Source organism: Varroa jacobsoni, unplaced genomic scaffold (assembly GCF_002532875.2).
Source record: "Varroa jacobsoni isolate VJ856 unplaced genomic scaffold, vjacob_1.0 scaffold_572, whole genome shotgun sequence".
NCBI lineage: Eukaryota > Metazoa > Arthropoda > Arachnida > Mesostigmata > Varroidae > Varroa > Varroa jacobsoni.
Genome location: NW_019213474.1, coordinates 58,590 through 79,052, shown reverse-complemented (window position 1 = coordinate 79,052; position 20,463 = coordinate 58,590). Strand labels below are relative to the sequence as shown.

The following is a 20,463-nucleotide window of genomic DNA, read 5'->3' as shown; positions in this document are numbered from 1 at the left end:
ATCATGCATTTTGAATAATAAGAATGCTCAGTCTTGCTAATGGCAGTGTAGTATAGCTTGTTTGATACAAGTGGTGCTTATTCCGGGTGGACTAGCAGTTGTACCCTTTAAAGAGGCAAAATTGGAGGGGAAGCAATGCCCTGGCTGATCTATTCTAACCCGGAGGGCAAAACCTCGTTCGACACCAACTCGACAGGTGTACTTCAACGTTTTCGCAAATTGGATTAACGTAGTATCACAGGCGGACTTGGAAAATTGTTTTTTTCCGGAAGTTGCTCATTTCGAGATCATTTAAGGCTACCCGACTGTCGACGCACTATTAAGCACCGTGTGAAGATCATTTCTTCCAAAAAGTAAAACTCAGTGACATTCGATTTTCCATAAAGATAAAGTATGTTGGGATGCTGAATAGTTTTGAGTCAATCGTCGCTCTAAAGGCCGCTTCAATGCAGCGCTGCCAGTTCATGAGCTAAAATTTTAAATACAGTTGATCACTGATGAAAAGTGGCGCCTTTCTTTGCTACCGCAGCAGGTACTAAAAACAAATCTTAAACAATAAAATCAAATAGTCAAAGAGAATTACAGACTGATCTGACGTAAGTGTTTGTGATTATCTATTCAGACCAATATTTTTAGAGTGCTAAAAAACTAACCCTCCTTTTTCGCTGCTATCGCTAAAAAATCAAACGTCAAAAATAACATGTTTTCCTTCAAAAACTATTCAAGCAGAGGTTCATGTACGCATGCGTAATGTGTTACTCTCATTTTATAGAAAAAAAAAAATTACGAGATAAACTTCGTATAGACAAGGTGTGTTGAACCTAATCACCCTGTTGTCGATGCAGTTAGTATTATGAGGTATGCACTTAGAATAGAAGTTAATGAATCCGTACAACTTACAAAAAAATTGAATTTGATTTAAGATTATTCAATAATCAACTTAAACTGTTTTTATCGCGTAACGATTCTCAAATTGTTAAAAACCACTATACAATTTATATTACTGATGTAGATTTAGCTGACTGACATTAATAGTGGGAACTACTATTTTTTCAACCTAAGATAACCGTACCGTGGATAGCGACTTGACAGATATGAAATGCTATGGACATATTTGAATATACTGAATTACGTTATTGAGTGATTTATTGCCGAAGTCCTTGCTTTATTTCTGTTTACTAGTACTGATTATCGAGCTACAAATTAACTATAATAGCAAAAATCCCAAATGGAAGTTTACTATATTTGTAGTTTGTGTACAGAACCAATATCCTAATATTGGGAGATTTTGATGCGTATCTTATTGACTCTGTCTACAGTTTGAAGATGATAGATCTAATGGCTGCTTTTCCTCGGGAGCACCGAATAAAAGGCTTAATCTTTGAATATCCCTCGTTGGTGCTTGCTATCGTCGTTTCATACATCGCCTTCGTTACGAAAATAGGCCCTGAGTATATGAAATACCGCAAGCCTTACAATGTACGGAATTATGCACGAATCTTCAACGTATTTCAGGTAAAGATAATACATACATCAAGATAACACTTAATAGAAATTGCGTCGTTAACTTCACTAGTAATTAACCATTATTCAAAATCGTCTTGCAGCTGCTGTTTTTAGCACCTTATTTCTCTCAGTACTATAGCTTAGATTAATGTTATCAATATAATTACTATAAAGGTATTACTTGTGTAGAAAGAGTAGTACTAACTTTTGTCTTGATTAGTATGCTTGTCGCAGCAAATGGTATGTGTGAACTTAAACTTCCGCTAATTTGATCTATTTTTTTTACAGATCGCGGCTAATGTATGGTATACATACAACGCGATAATGATTACTTACCGTTACTGGGGTACTGGCCGATTTAATGTCTTTTGCACTCCGCCTACAACAGAGCAACCAGATCTTGACATCCCTGGCGATACTGAGTACTTTGCATTCTTCTCCGTGGTTTACTTTTATGTGCGTATAATAGATCTACTCGACACCGTAATGTTTGTCCTATCTAAGAAGTTATCCCATGTCACGTTTCTGCACGTCTACCATCACGTCATCGTCATAACGACAGGTGAGCCTCACTGATTAACTCGGGTTTACGCGGCTGGAAGGAAAATGCTAACCAATGAGAGATTTGCCAGAAAAGGAAAGGTGCAGGATGTTTATAAATTTAATACATACAGCCATGAACATATCCAGATATTTTCGAAAAATTGTCCACGGGCCTTTGTGAACAGGAGGCTCTATAGCGATACTGGATCTCTTTTGTCACACTGTTGCCTCCAAAGGGTTTATAGAAGCAAGTCGCTCGTTTAGCTCTGTTGGTGCTACAAAGAGTTCTCCCATAGCCAGAAAGAGAAATTGTATACATGGATACTAAAATAGTTGAGGTACGCCTATTTCAGTTTCACTGTGTTTACTTAAGCCGGCCAAATACATCGGGGGTTTCTACAGCACCAAAAATTATATAGACCTTTTTGAATTAATCTATATTTCAAATATGCCTATTCCTTCGATTAGAGGACATTCACATATAGATATCAACAGGTTACTAATTGGATGTTCTTAAAGGTTGATTTGCGGTACATATTTATCAGAATCATACAAATGGAAACGCAGTTTACAGCCAAGCGAGACTGCGCAGTCGGTAGCGCCCTGTGTGCGGTGTATGGGTACGATGGTAGCGTGGGTTCATTTTGCCCTAAAGGCCAATTGAATTTTTTTGGAAAGAAAAATCGCAGTGATTTGTCTTAGTTCACATATTACGGTAGAGGCGGAAGCTGTTATCCTGCGCAAAGAGTGACGACCTTTAAGCATGAAGCAACACTTGTACAGAAGTAGGAAGAAGACGCGGGAAACGATGGCAACTGTAACCATAGCAACAAACTTTGCCACACATTTTTTTAACGTCTCTAGGTTAGTACGAGGCGCAAGGCACACACCTCACCGATGCAACACATCAGATAGTCGGCAACAGATAGGAATTAGCTTGGCATATAATACACTGGGGCTGATACCTCTCAATGCAAACCTGTTCTTGGTAGGTTTCAGCGGAAGACTAAAGCGAGTCCAATTGTATCGTAGGCCCCCTCCTAAATGAAACCCCGTAGTGCTACTTCGTAGTTCGAATTGACGGTGATTCGATATCTAGGGAGTTAGAGTCTGAAAGTCAGCGGAAAAAACAAATATCGAGTAAGCAAGAGATCGAATGCTTTATATAAGGTGCGCTAAATGGGCTAGATGTTCTTCAGTCATTAGCAGGCCTTCTAGGACTAAATGTATACAAAAGGTTCAACCAATGGATCAGGAATCTCTACTGCAGAAGAGGATAGAAAAAGGAATAACAACTCACCAGTACTGAAGCGGTGAGCTTGTGGTGCGGAGAACAGGATAGAAATTGGAGTTGCGACGCGTGTGAAAGTCGTTTAGCGATCATTCATTTTGTTGATCAGCATTTTATTAAAATGCTATTTTATTAAAAAAAAATCCAAGAAAAAAAAAGGATTTTTTACAATGTGGACTTTTTCCCTAATGGTTATTACTATTATTGAACCGCTAATGATATTTGCAGAGTTTACAGTTTATTGCATTATTATTTAAACTTACGTGTCGGTGCTCTTTTCTATAAGCGTTTATGGTTATAATGTGGGTTTACAGTTAGGAAACAAACAAATTACGGTTGAAGTAACCTCTGTTGTAAATGTAAACATATTTTTCTTTCCAGAAGCTTATTTTTCCTAGCTTTAGACCCGCATTTCGTCGAACATAAACTGTCCCTGTATGGTGGTCCGTCACACGTTTTTCAAGAATTTTCAAACTCAAGCAAAGGTTAAATAAATTTGTGAAGGGTTAGTTCTCGACCAAGTCAAGGTGTATCTGCTACTAAAGGTTACTAGCATTAATTAATAGCATTTTTCATGTAAAGTATAGCTTAAATATCGTTCGGTCAATGATCGCTCTAGTTTAAAATTTTATAAGTTTTCCAAAAAGTTTAAGTTTTTTTATTTACTCAAATTTTGTGTATTTTCGTCATGCTCAAACTTACGAAACATGTCCAGTCCCCAGAAAGCGATGTGAGAAGATTATTTTAAAAAATCTATGAATCTCAGATACTTGTTAAAGATTTTTTGTTTACTCTTACCCGAATGATTAGCTTACAAAATTAAGTACCGTCAAAATCTCAAAGAATTTTATTACTTGGCTGCACAGGGCAAATGCGCCGCAAGGTGCATAAGGAAATTCTGTCTTTTACCTCATTACTTCAAAATAAACTTAAATGACCGATTCTTTAAGCAAAAACGAATTTTAAAATAAACAGGTTGAACAGAAAGAGACAAATACTGCTGGTATAAAGTAAATTACTTTTGCAATATATGATAACTGTAATCACTACTAAAGCAGTTTCCTACGAAACTTTTTTTTCTTTAAGATCTACGAAGGTCTTATTATTGCATCGTCAAAAAACCCTTGGCTAGCTAAGCTACGTATAACGATTTCACATACAGTTACACAGTAACGATATGACCGTTTACTATTCTGGCGGTACAAATTTCACATTACGTATTGTCTGCAATATTAAAGTCATTTCAGAATAGAACATTTGTTACAAAATTCTTCAAAATAAGCTTTACACACCAAGGGCATCTCCCATCATATACTTCTAATTGAACATGTTAAAAACATCGTACCCACATTAAGCCGTATAAGTGGGCTTCTTCAAAAGACGCTTTGCCAAAACGTGTCCAGCTTCGCTATGTGAAACTAGGCTCCTACAGCCAGTTACAACAGCCACACATAAATAAGGTTTACGATTGAGGACAAGTATTCGTTCGTTTACAATTAGGGCATGTGCGAACGCCCCGTTTCGGTTTCTAAACACGGAGCACGTAAACCAAACATAACTGTAAGGGCACAGACGCTTCTAAGCCAAGAACACTGTCTTTTTGCAGCGTACGTCTTCTTGCGATCAGGTTGGGCAAACACCATATTCTACATCTCGATATTTAACGCTATCGTCCACATCGTGATGTACACGTACTACTTTATGGCAACGTTCCCCGAAATGAGGCCTTACCTTTGGTGGAAACGCTTCCTCACAGCGTTGCAGATAATTCAGTTTATCTTCATGGTCGTTCATATGTTTATCGTGGTCACTTTCAACTTCTGCGGCCTGCCGTCAATCGTCCTGTACTATAACGCCGCACAAAGTGGCCTATTTATTTTCTTGTTTAGCCGCTTCTATCGAGAGAGTTACTCTGGCACTTCCAAGATTTCGACCGAAAATAAGTAATCTCAAAAACTCGTAGACCTCAAGCTGCAGACCACAAGAAAGCACACTGGAAGCATGGACAAAATTAACATACAATATCGACAATGATACTTAACATACGTTTGATCTTGTAATGATGATGTAATAACGCCTCTGGTACAGAAGCAGAGGGTAGAAAAAGGCGCGGATATTGATTAACTTAGACCTTTTTAATTTCTCTAAGTTTTGTTTCTAACTAGGAATAATTTTCTGCATTGCTATTTTTTGTTTTGTTTAAATTTAAACTCCCTTTTACCTTTCCCGCCCTGTTTATTGTTTATAATAACTTCTGTAATTTCCCAAAAAATTTTTTCGAATACATTTTTATCGAAGCTTCAGTGCCGTAAATTGAGACAGTGTCATGCAACAGTAGTTTAACCGACGCTAATGCTACCTCGTCCGAGTAGAGGCCCTAATCATCATCTATATATACGCAATAGAGTTCGGTCAAAGTAAGCTTTTCCTCAATTGAACCCTGAAACAGCTCTAATATGCGTCTCGTAATTACCAAACGAAGAGATTTATGTTAAAATGAAAAAACGACCCTCACTAAAAGGTCGACTATTTTCGTTTAGTCTAAAATTAGATAACTTCAAAAGTGCGATATTTGTCAAAACCAAGAGCGCAGACATCTTCTCGTCAGTTTGGCACTGGAGAAACGCTTATTTTGCTTACTGTTTTTTTATTGGCTGTGTTGGCTCTAGTAACTTTTCAAAAACGTTAATATACTAATAAGGGCATAGAGCGAAACAGCCGACTAGTGCCAAAAAATGGCCAAATAATAATAAGAATATGTATACATCGATTATGATTTTAGTACACCTCATCTAACTCTATTTGTATAGCACAGTAATTCTATTCATATGTAAAAATTCATCGATGGTCATCACTTATATTTGCTGCTTGACAGTTCTATACACACATTTCTTATACAACGGATTCTTTTACAAGTCAGACCGGCACAAATCGGCTTTGACATTGGATAACTAGTAACCAATAGACGCGCCACGTACACATGTATGATACGTGGTAGGCGTATTTCGACACATTATTAAGACACGTCGATAGATGTACATAGGCTTCAATCATGGCCCTATCGGTGTCCACTGCAAACAGTCACACAATGTTTTTTCGACAACATCTAAAAGCAGGTCTAAGAAATGTAGTCGCTTATGTTGTCTGTACCGTTGGACATATCTAAGGTCCTCGAAGTGATTCGATGCTCAAAAAATTCGTCTGTAAAAAAATAAAGTCTGTAAAATCATTATTTGTATAGTTCTGTTCATAACGTTGACATGTATAGGACAAATCATCTATTAGAATACTCACGAAGGAAGTGTCGGTCTATCTAAGGAATGATAACACTTCCTGAGGGCAGGTCTACGAATTCGTGGATATTTTTTAATATATTATTTATTAGCGAGACGGCCCGCACCGACGACGACGATCAAAAGCTCTAATAGTCAACCTGACTTATTTTTGTTTCTATAACTGGTACTGTCTATAAGCGCTAGGCGTCTGTACCTGTTAAATGAAACAGATGGCAGCACGGTTTAGATCATGAATGGTACACACTACCAGCAAAATATGGACTGCATAAGTATTTCAGGCAGGCCGAACAAATAGGCACAGGAATGGCCACACGGTAATGGCGTATGCTGATGCCGATTAATTGTTATTAACCAATACAGAATTTTATACGTTTTTCTTCCTAGCATCAACTGTGAAGTAACTTTTGCGTTGTCGCTTGTCCGATCGCGATAATTTCCTTTAGAAATGGCATACTTGATGACAGGTGTGACGACGTTAGATTATCTAGCCGATAGGGTCAAAGCGCGATAGTGCTCTAAACTTGGCATATGATTCGTCTTACCATTTTATAAACTAATATACGCTTGTTTTTATGATAGGAGGATTTGCATTCAATAGCATTTTTTATTTTCAATCAAAAGTACCCTCTATTTTGACTTGAAGTTAAGAAATTATCTTCGGACTCTGGGGCGACTTTGGTGTAGTACGGGCAATTTTGGATAGTCGACCGGTTTTTCATTAAAAGCAGTTTTCCCAAATGAAAAATCTGGGATTGCTTAAAATGACCTTTAGCCGTCGAGATTGTCACAAACAATATATTTTAAGCCACCAGGTACATCTATAACATCTCTACGCCGATTTTTAGTGGGCTTGCTTACGGCAAAACTAGGTACCGCTGTATAACATTGCCTCAAGGATTTTTAGGACACAATGATTCAGTATCAGCTATCTTGAAAACCGAACTTAATTTGCGATTGCTATATTAATTGTCGTTCCTATTGCTCTGATTTTGTTTAACGAATTTTGACCTGTGGACAGCAAATAGGTAGGCGGGTGTGTGTGACGCTACAAGCCCAAATATCGTCCTCTAGCCAACGTTTGTCCAACGCATTAGCTATACGTCGCGAACGCTACAGTTAAGTTGTACCGGTTATAACTTCAATTTTAACGTTTTCTTCAAAATTTAAATTGAAAAATTCATGACGATAACCGTGTGCAAAGAACTTGAGAGACTATTGGGGTGACTTTTACTTCTAGCCAAATCTTGAAATCGAAATAAAAGCCACTCTATGAAGGCTAGCTTAGATTTCAGAGTTTTTAAGACAGCTGTTTGTTTCTAAATGCACGATTTCCCTCAGACGCGTATTTAAGGCCTAAAGTTCAGTTTTGACCTTCTTCTGCTAGATTGCGACATGTCTTGCTTGCTGGGTACAGTCTTACTTGTTTGCTTTAGATCTGTTGCAGAAATCAAAGCGGTCGAATATAGCATAGGTCGCCGATGAAAAAAGCAATAAGTATAAATGACGGGCGGTAATTTTGGCAAAAGAGAACTAAACAGATAATTTACTCACGGTCCTATCAGGCGGTTGTTTATAATGTAGAGTATTTTAAAACCGTACTTGTTTATTTATCTAACTTTTAGGTCCAGCGGGTTGATCGTAGATAATATGGGAATGCTAGTTACAACCGTCACTACGACGAAATGTGGAAAATTAGAAAGCTTTCGATTACTCTATATAATTTTGTTTATGGTGTTACCTTTTTATCAATACGTTTATTAGTGACTGGAATTGTTTTGTACATTTGCATGTTTTTGTTACTTGACATTTGTTTGCCGACAATTGCGAACCGTCAAACCTCAAATCAAACGTAGAGTTTTACCCATCGTACGCGACCCACTCAAGAAGATCGGTTAAAAACAATGGGCTCGACCTACAACTTCATGTTATTAGAGGCCTAACATTCTGAGTTTCCAGTAGAGCTAAAAGTAGAAAAAGGCTTCGAATAAGCCAATAATGTTGGAGACACAAATGTGCACAACCCGTAGCTACAAAGTAAAGCGCGCACCTCACACCTCCCGTGTCCTTAAGGTTTCAAGAACCGGAAATTATGAGGCATTCCTGCCCGAACATTGATTGATGAAATCTTTATTGTATGATATTGGTTGTGATTATGTATATTGAAGCATTACGAAGTTATACTGTTAATCAACTTTTGCAAAAGTAGTTTATCTAAAGGCATGATTCGTATAAAATTAAGACATATATGTATGCGTCGATTGCACTGCTTCAAGATCCCCGCGGGACTTTATATATCTAGGGCTCAGATTATTGGTTTCGACAACCGAATTATTAAGAAGCTTATACATGCCTAATCAAATAAATTCAAATAAGTGCTAAATAAATTTTACATCCTTTAAACGTGCGACTGATCTTCAGCAGCGTGCAATGAAGTATAGTTACGCCCGGCCTCGAATCTAGATCATATCTTCATATAGACTGGAGCTTCGAAGACAACCACATTAATAATTTACTATCACAAGATTCAAACATACGCAGTAATATAAACCTAAATAAATATCTTGAGCTTTACGCCTAGTTTTCTTACCTACAGCTCTCTATATTGAAGTAAAGCATTCCTTCAGACGAGTGGATTGTTTCAAGCAGCACGAAACGAGTTGTGTTTACATCTGATTTCGAACATCTACATTTCGAGTTTTTACGTCAGGTATCGCCGTTACAAGCCTCTACCTTGGACTACCTAATGTATCCCCAAAATAGAAAAGCAAATACATTATCTCTAAACCGATGCGGGGACAGCGATTGATCAAGTCTATATAAGTTCAATAGGCCAGAGCCCGTTAACTCGTTGGCCAATTCCGCTCGGGCCCTTTAAAGCTGATGTTAACCATTGTCGCTCCTATAAAATAATTATGCTTAAAGTGCACGTTCGTCACTGTCACTTTGACGACGTATTGAAATTATAGTAAGATGCCGACGAAAGGTGTATTCAGAGTTAAATAAACTGAACTCTATTTTTAAGAAACTTTCATAGGACCTCTCTTATCCGCTCCCAGTTTGGTAAGAAGTAAGTGGTTTTGCTGTTCAAGCAGACTGAAGCTTGAAGAGCGCACTTTTTTTCCAATGGTAAATTTTCTATTTTTTTTAAAAGGGTTTGAGTAATACTTTTAAATACTGACGAGACGCTCCCGGACCAATACTATGTTATGTGGGTCGAATCCCAGACTTGGCCCGCGCAGCTAGGTTTATACTTGCCAGAAAAATGACCACAACCTTTCTTAATACAAACAATAGTCCTTAATCCCCCTCCTAGACTTCGTTCGGAATTGGTTGAGATCCTTATTTAATTAGAATTACGATCCTAACTGTAAATTTATTTTTCCACAACTTATACAGCTAAGTCCTACCTTACTCTACGCCTATTTTCAAATCGCTTTCTTAAGCGTCCCGTGTATAATTACGCTAGTAGTATCATCATAACGGGAAAATTTGAATAGCCATATATTTCTTACTGTATACCCCAGCAATATTTTTCATTAAATCATGATATACAATGCTGCAGAGCCAGCTCGGAATCTTAATAAAAAATACCAGCAAGGTTACCCAGATGTCGACCCACAATCGTGTCCGACACGTTTCTAAAGTAGAAACACCTTTTGTTTACAGCCTACGTCTTCATGCGGTCAGGCTGGGGGCACATCTTGTTCTACATGTCACTTTTGAACTCAGTCATCCACATCGTGATGTACACTTACTACTTTCTGGCGACGTTCACCGAGATGAGGCCTTACCTTTGGTGGAAACGCTACCTGACGGCGGCACAAATTTGTCAGTTTATACTAATGGCCCTTCATATGTTCATAGTCGTCGCTTTCAACGTGTGTGGCCTACCTTCTATCGTGTTGCAATATAACATAGCGCAGATCTTCATTATGATTGCGTTGTTTAGTCAATTTTATATGAGGAACTACGGTACAGACGAAAAGTCATCAGCTGGAAAGCGACCAACAAACCTAGTATGGAACGTCAGCGATGCAGGACGATGAGGTTCGGAACTAGAATACTGGAAAGATTAATAATCGTTGCGATTGATTTAGCTCATTGGCGCTACCAACAGTATGCATCATATCATGTGATGACATCATATACAATATGACCTTGCTGTGACGGTCACCATCCAATAAAAGTAAACTCCTACTCAGGTAACATGTAAAATGCAGAAGTTAGGAAAAAGGACATTTTTATTTAAAAATAAAAAATGCATTTTTCAAATACCGTCAGTTTATTTTTTCTAAACGTGAAAACAAATAATTGTTATTAAATCGAGAGCTGTGCTTAACTTTCCATTGTAAAAATAGTTTTGCTTGCTTATTGAATGTCTTATTTAATTTAAAAGCTGCGTTGACGCTGAAACTTCAAATAACGTCCGATAACACGTATCTATTATTATTTGTTTTTAGCGGGTCGTGTCTCCTGGAGACAACACGTACATGGCTCACAATTACAAATATCTTTTCACAAATCTTAGCAAGTATACTACTTCACCGTCCATCTTGGCGTCACTCGGAATGTTCAGGGTTGTTGATCTTGAAATGCTAAAATCCGTGTAATGGCTAGACAATAGCCTAGTGCCACCATTATTAAATTTAAGTGTGTATTTTGCAACAGCCTTTACTATCTCAGGTAAGCTAATTTGAATATTCCGGCTTAATAAGGTGGTTTTGCTAAGGCCATCCTTCAGAAATGGGCGGAAGAAGCCGTAAGGGCGGGTACAACCTGAAATTAGAAACTGGTGTCCACATAGCTGAAGCACTATAAGTTTCAACATAGATGCGCCTTTTCCTAGCAAGAAAACCTACGATATTAAAAGCACGAAGGAGAATTATGAACTCAAATAGCGCACCTAGCTCATAGTGTATCAATATAAAAGGACGACAACAATAATTATTTCAGATTCAGTCCATGGAAAAGTTTGCGATTAAAGGAAACATCATCTAAGACCTGCCAAACGACGAGCTGAAGTTACAATACTGCTACTACTATTATTAGTACCTTTGGCTATTTCAAGATACGTGTTGAACACGTACCTTTTACTGTACTGGACAGACTTTTCCGCACCGTAGCATAACAGTACGCCAAGCCACAGTACGACTCATAAATGCCACAATATCAGTTCATTAACTGAACATCCATAGAAGAAATTTGCAGACTTCTCTAAGCCAATAAAAACACCGTTTTTTTTACAGTTTATCTCTTCATGCGGTCCGGTTGGGGGCACACGTTGTTCTACCTCTCGATATTGAATGCTATAGCTCACAGCGTGATGTGCACGTACTCTTTCCTGTCAACGTTCCCTCAAATGAAGCCCCTTCTTTCGTGGAAACGTTATCTTACGACGATGCAGATCGGTCAATTTATTATTATGATTCTTTACATGATCACCATCGCGCCAATCAGATGTGGTATCTCGCCTTTGATTTGGTACTATACTTTAGGACACTTTGTATTGTTTATCTTCCTGTTCGGCCGCTACTATGGAAAACATTACCAAGGGGCTACGAAAGCGCTGGTGACAATGTTACCGCCTCCGCCCGCTCTTATACTGAATGCCAGCGGTACGGCACTGCGAGGTCCGCAGGATTACTGGGTAATTAAGGAAAATTAAAAACGATGATTAAAAAGAGTTGATAAACAAACTAACCTTGTAATACAGCTTAAGAGAGTTAATAGAGCTTGCCAATAAATGTAACTGTACTAATATATACGTTTCGTTTAATTTAAACTATAAAATCCTAGGTATGATCATAAATAATCGTCGTTTTTGTCTATGGTTGCTATTCTTCGTTCCGTTAAAAATACAATGGTGTCCGTTGCTGAAAACCTTTCTTTTGTATAGATTACAAATTTTTATCTTCGGTTCAGACTCTAGAAAATAGCACCTTAATGATTCATGGTCGTCTTTCATCGGGGTAAAACGCTGTTCAATATGAAAATGGTTTGCCCAGTACAACTGCTTCGCTTTAAATTACAGCCGTACTCTATTCGACATCTCGGAGTTGGCAAGGATTGTTGTCAGCGTCTTTCAATGAAAGCCCTTTAACATTTTTATATGACATAACATAGTTTTTACCTATGGAATATCGAGTGCGAGATTAATTATTTGGGCTAATTCCGTAGCGTTTCAGCAACACCTGGAAGCCGCCGCTACGAAATAATTTTTCCTTTGTCCGATATAGATTCATTTTGATGTCTGAGCCCAAATTGAGATCTTTTGGAACGAAAGAAAAAGTTTTCTAAGGCATGTAATACTTGTAAACAAAAGATCAGAACAAAAGCAAATAACAATGGTCATTACATTGCTTCAGAGTACAGTAAAATTACTCCCTGTTATTATGCATTCCGGGCGGATAGTTGAGAAAGAAGTAAATCCGGAGTTGGGAAGAAAATTAGCTATGCAGTGGAAGCAGCACCTGTTTCAAATAGCAAAAGCTATCTTCTTCTGAGTAGAAGTCTATTTTTTTTTGTATCCGAAGACCTATCCCATTCTGCATCGAATGACTCTCTTTTTCTTTCGCTTGCAACAGACTCGTGTACTTCATCCGCAGAACCCTTTTTATCTTATTTTTAATATCGAATTCATATGACGTAATGCAAGGATTTAGGCCTCACTGATGAAATCTATAATGACGCAGTACAGTAAATCGCTTGTGGACCTTTCAGCCATCTTGCCGACCGTTCAAGCACCTCGGTGCTGAGACGTTAGCTGATTTAAGAGAAACAAGTGATTTACGCAGATCTGAGCTCGGATCCATATTAGCCCATATGGATGTACGTGATGCATCGTTCTATATAGGATGAGCTTGGCTAAGATGATGCAGCAAATGTCATAGAATACAAAAAATAATCATCGCTGTCAAGGAAAATCTCTATACTGTCTAAGCTTCGATACTGAATTACGTACTTATAGTTACAATAACTGTTACTCTATCGAGGCAAGGATTTGAGTATCGCCAACCGGAGCGTAACTATATGTGTTCGAATCGAACAAAGGACTACTGGAAAGCATTAATTTTAAGAGTTCTATGAAATAAAGTCGTAGAATGCTTTTCACTATTCATTTGTTGTCCGAAGCGACTATAGCTGGAATAATAGAATCAACGTTTGATGTTGGTTCTGCTCATTTGAAATTTTTTTTTACACATATACGTGCTGTCGAAATTCAGACAAATATTCATATTTAATCTAGTCCTTTTATGTCTCAACTCGTACAAAAAACTGAACTATTATAGCCAACGCTAATGAGCCATTTAGTAATAATATGTAGGGAACTGTAGGAATACTATTGTTTTGCGATACAATGCCAACCATGCGGCCTGGAAAACACAAGCTCACATACCAGAACTATGGTGCTACATGCTACGCCTATCGTTTCCGTGCCAAGTAAACTTCTTAGTACCTCTCACAGTATGTATCTTGCTGGTCCTACCTTTCCAGCTCGCAGCTGTTGCCAATGACAAGGCCTTCCTTTGTTGTACTTCGAGGTGTAGCTACTTCAAAACTTTCTAGGCCATCACGTCATCACTCCGTCTACATATTTAGTCACTCCAGGAATCAAGCATTGTACGCGATGTTAAGGTATCACAGTGTCCACCGGTGAGAAATGGCGGCGGCGGCGGCGCCGGCGCCGCCGTCTTCGTCTGCTGCAGATATACATTTTGCCTTAGCCAAACTCCCAAGTTGGCTCCTTTTCGCCATTGGCTTATGCCGCCGCACCACATCTAACAACAACAACAACAACCAGTCTGTCCCACAACGCTATAACGCATCACATCCGGGTCCAAGTTCCTAGTATGAGTCTTTACCAGAATGACACAAAAACAGGTGAGAGCTTCGAAGGGAATCGAAGTCAAGTAGCGAAAGCAAAAGCGAAAAGAGATAAGGAAATTAGTTGAAAACGAGGAAAACGGGAGCTAGGGTGCGGGAAAGAGAAGTTGGTCAACATGTATAATGGTCAAGCAGGTCGTTGTACGGTTTTCTAAAAACAGTTACCAGTTACAGGGGTTCAGATGAAACGAGGTCCAAAGAGGGGATCTGGTTTTTAGCCAACAAGATTTTTCATTATGATAGCTTAGCGGGTAACGTATTTGCGGACGTAAAACTTGAGACGTAGAGGATCTTTATTGTATTTAATAGCATGATACATGGAGGGTAGCTTAAGGGTAGTCGGTTGTACCAACTCCTCTTGGCTAAGTTAAATACGATAAGATCAGAGACTCAACATGAGCCCCAAAATGAGAGTGGTCCCTTGAATTTGGACATCACTGCGGATGGCCTGTGACGGATTGCTAAGCAGAGCAGGTTGTTGTCAGGCGGTTTTCGGTCGTTCCTGCCGTGTTTGTCCGGCAAAATATTTTGCTTCGCATCGCTGGCGTTTAGACATCTGCTGATGGTTCTTCGCTTCCACCTCTGTCACAAAGCGGCCGATTCGGTCGCCACTTTCTGCTTTGCGACGAAGCTCTTGCTACTTTTTTTAGTGGAGGATTCGTTCAGCCCCAGCCGATCTCTCCCGTGCTTCGTTTAGCTATTCACTTCGATTAGCATTTTGCTCGGCTTACGTATGTATGTGGGCTGGTCAGCGTCATCTGGTAGCGGTATAGGTTCCGATGGGACCTAGGAGATGGTGGTTTTATTTTAGCTTGGCTTTCTATTGAGCATGCGGCTGCTTACGGGACCTATTCATAACAACACGTATCGGCGCATTCGTTTCGTCTTTAGCGATGAGAGTTAATATATTCCTACTACATATGTTCAAGACAACGTCACAAGTGCAGTGCGGTCAGTGTTTAGCAGTCTAAATAATTAGTGGGAACTCCAAGTGACCCTGTTCGCCGCCCTTGAGAGATAGTATAGCTTGATTATCAGATTTGTAAGCTAATTTTTAACAATGTCAACTCCTCTATGATAATGGTTTGATAATAGTGTTATTTCATCCATGATAACGTTTTAAGAAGACCAAGTACGATGATCCAATGCTTAATTAGTGGGAAGAAAATTACCAGATTTAGCGATTACTTGTTTGATAGACTCGCGAACTCAGTCAGTAGCAGTGCAGTGGTGGAATCCTTGATCAGGATAGTTGATCTGTAAAGAATAATTGGAATAACACTTGTCGTGAATTACATGGGTATTAAAGCTTCTGGGACATAACTTTATTTTTTAAGACACAGTTCAACCGGTTCTTAAAAAGCTAAAGTTCTTCTCCTGTTTCGATTTTTATTTTGGCTACGAGTTCATACGGTTTAATATGAACCAGCAATCGTAGATGTTACAAATATGGATAGCCAAATGTATGTTGTTATAAAGCTCGGTATACGTTCAACACATCAAGTTCAGTAAATAATATACAAATAAGGTCCTCTGATTAAGTGCGTTTCCATGGCAACCACTAACTACAAGCATATTAGGGGGTGACTCAAACCCCTGCTTCAGTAAAAGATTATAAAGGATATATGTAAAAAAAAAAGTTTAAGTATTAATAGTTATAATTGATGTGGTTACCGTGCAGTCTGACAGTGCAGTTGGAGAAATCGCTGGAGGATCGCAGTTGGAGAAAAGTTCACCAAGGGTTCTTCTACCAGATCTGACGCAATACCGAAAATTGATTTCTAACACTTTCCTACGGAAAAATAGGTGAGGGTCAGCTCGAATCACACATAGATATACGTACATTTTTGGAAAAAGCGACTCTTCTACATACGGAGAAAACGAAGCCAACAGAGGCAAGTTGGGTTCATTCTTGTTTAGTTCCCTTTGTCGCTCTCAGTCGATCTTTGGATAAAAGAAACTTTACGAACTTGCGATCCAACTCGAAGCTGACGTTTTCCCTGAATCTACTCCTTTCCATTGAAGACTGTCGTTGTGTCCTCTTGTCGCTGATGTTGTTGTTATTGTCGACGTTTTCGTTTGCTGCAGTGTGCTCAAGTGCTCTCTGGCTAACGGTCCTTTGTTCGCAATCGTTGTTCCACTATTCGGCAATTGCATCCCTATGGCTTGATTCCATCTATTCAGTGTTTGGCAGCGCGTTCTGCACATCCCACCTTTTGTTCGATGCATTCCCTTGAATAGTCCTCTATAAAAGGCGCCGTTCAGCCCAGCCCCCTCTGGTAGGATAAATAGTAGCACTCTAGGTCTTTATGGTCCTTCCTTTTGGCGGGCGGCTGCAAGACTGACCGTCGCATAGTTGCAAGTTGTCTTTTCTCTATTCTCCTGTTTAGGTCAAGGCAGCCGCAAATTGACCACTGCCACCCCAGCCATCGCCAGAACCATTGCTTTCTAGCTAAGACCTGGAAGGCTGTTTCGCTACTGTTCTCGGCGCAACAATGGGACAATCGCAGCGCAGGAGAGTTAATGGGGTTGGTCAACTAACTAACGCTGGTATACTGCCAACGCAAACAGGGCTAATACCCCTGAAAGCTAAACATGGTCTCCCGGGTTGGCCGGATACACACCTTGCCACGAACGAAGTCCAACACTACTGTATGAACAGCGACCAGTCCGCTATTCACACAGCAGGACCATGTAGCAAGACTGTAGGTCGGCCTTCTTGTCTCGCTGACATCTTTGGCAAAAGGCCCCTACATGCAAGTGGCTTGCTCTTTTCTTCTGCTTCTTCTTTTGTATCTCTCACCTTTAGAATTCCCTAAAGGAATTTAGGACCCGCCTATACCGGGTACGGCCTGCCGCTTTGGTCGCCACCGATTTGCCTGCGTTCGTTTACGTTTGCGTTCCTGCGAGTGCTTCTGCGACTGGTGGCTTGGCCCACCGAACTTCGACGATCGTCTTTGTCCATCCACAGCCGTCTTATGTCGATTGCCTGGGTCAATTCGTTTCGTTACTCTTTCAGGTGTACGACTCTCGGTACACACCGCCACGCTACCAGCAGCGGGAAAAGCTTTCTAGCAATGACAGCTACCGATGCACAGTGGTTTCAGTCTGTAGAGCAGTACATGGCCACTCGTTGCTTTGGGCCATATTATCCGCCTTCTCTCTCCCTCTCTCTCGTTGTCCTTTTCTCTATAGCATCGAGCGTGAAACAGTCAGAGCTTCTTAACTCCCAGCGTTTCTCACTTGGCACTTCCAGCCTTGGGGCAAGTCTCGACAGTCCCGACAGATTGGGCCATGGACGAAGGTGTTCAGAAGGTCTCAGGTGGTAAACTCCCTTAAGCGTCGAACAAACCAGGCAACCAGGCCTACGCCTCCGCCAATTGAGCCTCTCGATATTTCTCCTGTTTTTTCTCCTGCTTTCGTGTCCTTTTCCTTCCACAGTGGTAACTATGTACGCAGCTCTCTCAATACAGTTACGACTCCCTTCTCCCTATAATAGTTAAGAGTCAGGCAAGTTATGTAGAAAAGAATTCCGTGAGAGCGGATGGGAATTACCGGCCTTTTGTGAACAGACCTTGTGGTTGTATAATGGAACGGTTTCTCCAAGGCAGTCGCTAGTTGGCCGTCTCTCTGCTGGCTGTCGAAAGCGTTGGCATAACGGATTTAAGCAGGGGTTACTCTGTTTGCTGGTACGATGCTCCTAGACGGAGAGTGGTCGAGGCGTCTAGGGCTTCCCGTGGCCTCTTTGTTCTTTGTAATTAAAACGCTTTCTAGATAAGGAACACTCGTCTACCGAGTTTACAAGCGTGGCCGGTTGTGAGCGGAAAGTTGCAAGCTGGACAGCAGGCTGGAGATTCGGCTAGAAGTGGCCAGGACCAGACCAAGAGAAGCAGGCCAAGCCAAGCTAAGGGTCCACGAGCCACTCGATGAAAGTGTACATTTCGAAGGCGTACTCCTTGACTAGCCGAAATACAACCAACGAAACAGACAGCTCCGAGATATACTCGTCGCACTCGGCTGTCGTACAAATCTTGGTAGTAGTCGCTTCTCTCCTTTGGTTGTCGCCTTTGCGCCCGGCAGATTTGAACGCCGGCCACGTTGGCCTGGTGAGGGAACTGAATGGGGTTGAATCAAGTCGGTACTTCATTTAACTTAGACCCACGTGAGCCTTATTGTGAGCTAGCAGAGCCATTCGAAGTCTGTAACTGACTTCTTATGTTGAAGTATATTTGTAATTTCATGCCGTAGACCTGTGTGGTCTTGAGACTAGCTTCTCTTCAACTCAACTAGGTAAGTGATAATCATCGAGTTCGATTAGACATATTCCGTCCGCACGGCAATTACCCATCAGAGATAACGTATAAGTAGTCACACTAGGCGGTAGATAGTACTTGGTATTCGATCTAGTTACTTTCGTAGAATGTGCTACATTGAATGAAAATCTCAACTGATCAAATGGCCTCTATGTGGGTTAAAACAAATTCTTAGTAGATTTTCAATTTCGTTATCGACTATTCTGTATAACGCTTGAAGAAAAAATACGAGTATATTTTTTTGCTAAATTATAAATTTCTTTATTTTCTTATAAGTAATTTATATTAAATTTAGAGCATTATATTTTGTTTCAAGAAATCTTTTTGTTATTGTTATTTATCATGCAGTTATTAAGATGTCACACCTTCGGTTGTAGGAAACACTAAAACGCTCGTTCTACAATTTTGACATTACTCCGTTTACAAGCGTGTTCTTGCAGACGTACTTGATGGACAAAGTCTACTGTTTTCTAAGCTACACAGAGTCAACATAGTAAAGAGCTATTTAAATCTAATTAAATTCTATTTGAACCGCTCGAAGATTCTTCCAAACCTATTCTAATATTTCTACAATCGTTTGTTTTTATACATAATTAGGCTGTAATACGTAAATGTTTATTGAACATTGTAATTGCGACAAATAATAGATCAGATATTTATCGCCATATTCGAACACAGTGATTCCTGCAATGTGATTTGTCAATATCGAACGAACCGACTGGAGTGGTTGATAGCTAACCCGCATCTTCAGGAGCTTCACTGGCACTGCTGCAGGTTTCCGCACTGTAGTCTGCAAAATAGTCTGGAAAAGCTTCAACGGCGAGCCGCGTCGAGCAAGAAGACTTCAGTCTACCGTACCCTCGAATTTCCATCAACTGGCATTGGTCTTGATGGTCATCGTAGTAATTCATGGCAAACTTGACCGTTCACATATCGAACCACTTGAGATCTATTCGTGTCGCTTGATTTACACTGGATTGCAAGCGACCATTCGATAGCAGCCTTGCCGCCGGGGACAACATGACACTTTTTCTTCACCAACGCCGAACGTGAGGGTAATTGACGCCCCGGGGCATGTTATCTCACACTACTACGTTTCCTACAAACATCCTAAACTCTCGTTTAGTTCTCATCCAAGCATGTCGGCTTGCTGGGCCTTACCGAGCTGTCTCCATAGAAAAGCGAATATTGTCAAAGGCATTGCCACCAAGAAGCTGAACAAAAATAGAATCTAAAGAGGACACCAGATACACCTGTCGCAAGCGAACCTACTTACTATACACTATATGCCGACGTAGAAATCCAGGTAGGTTAGGATTCTAAATAGGACAAACAGGAGATATGCTGCGTCATCCGATTGTTTCTCGTGGAAAATGGGGAAGGCGCCGGATGTGCTAGCTGGAATGGCAAATGGTATGGCCTTCATACTCTACCCATTTATATGGGCCGACTTATCTGGGTAGCCACCACTGTCAGGTGAAGAACTCAGGTTTTGTGAGTAAATTTGATGAAAAAAGGAAACCACGACGTAGAATAACTATGAGCAAATTATTGCGGATCGGCCATTGCTAATTGTGGCCAAAAGCCTTTTTTCGATTTCTTCTTATTATATACTGAAACATTGTCTAAT

General features: G+C 40.0%; 1 protein-coding gene across 1 annotated transcript; it reads left to right on the top strand.

Annotated features, from left to right (window-relative positions):
* The first annotated feature begins 334 nt into the window (after positions 1–334).
* On the top strand, positions 335–12,396 carry LOC111261598 (very long chain fatty acid elongase F). The gene is made up of 4 exons (XM_022835203.2): positions 335–353; positions 1,320–1,515; positions 1,795–2,068; positions 11,883–12,396. Exons 2-4 carry the CDS (start codon positions 1,327–1,329, stop codon positions 12,299–12,301), a joined length of 882 nt encoding a protein of 293 aa, XP_022690938.1. The 5' UTR covers positions 335–353; positions 1,320–1,326; the 3' UTR covers positions 12,302–12,396.
* The last annotated feature ends 8,067 nt before the right edge of the window (positions 12,397–20,463 follow it).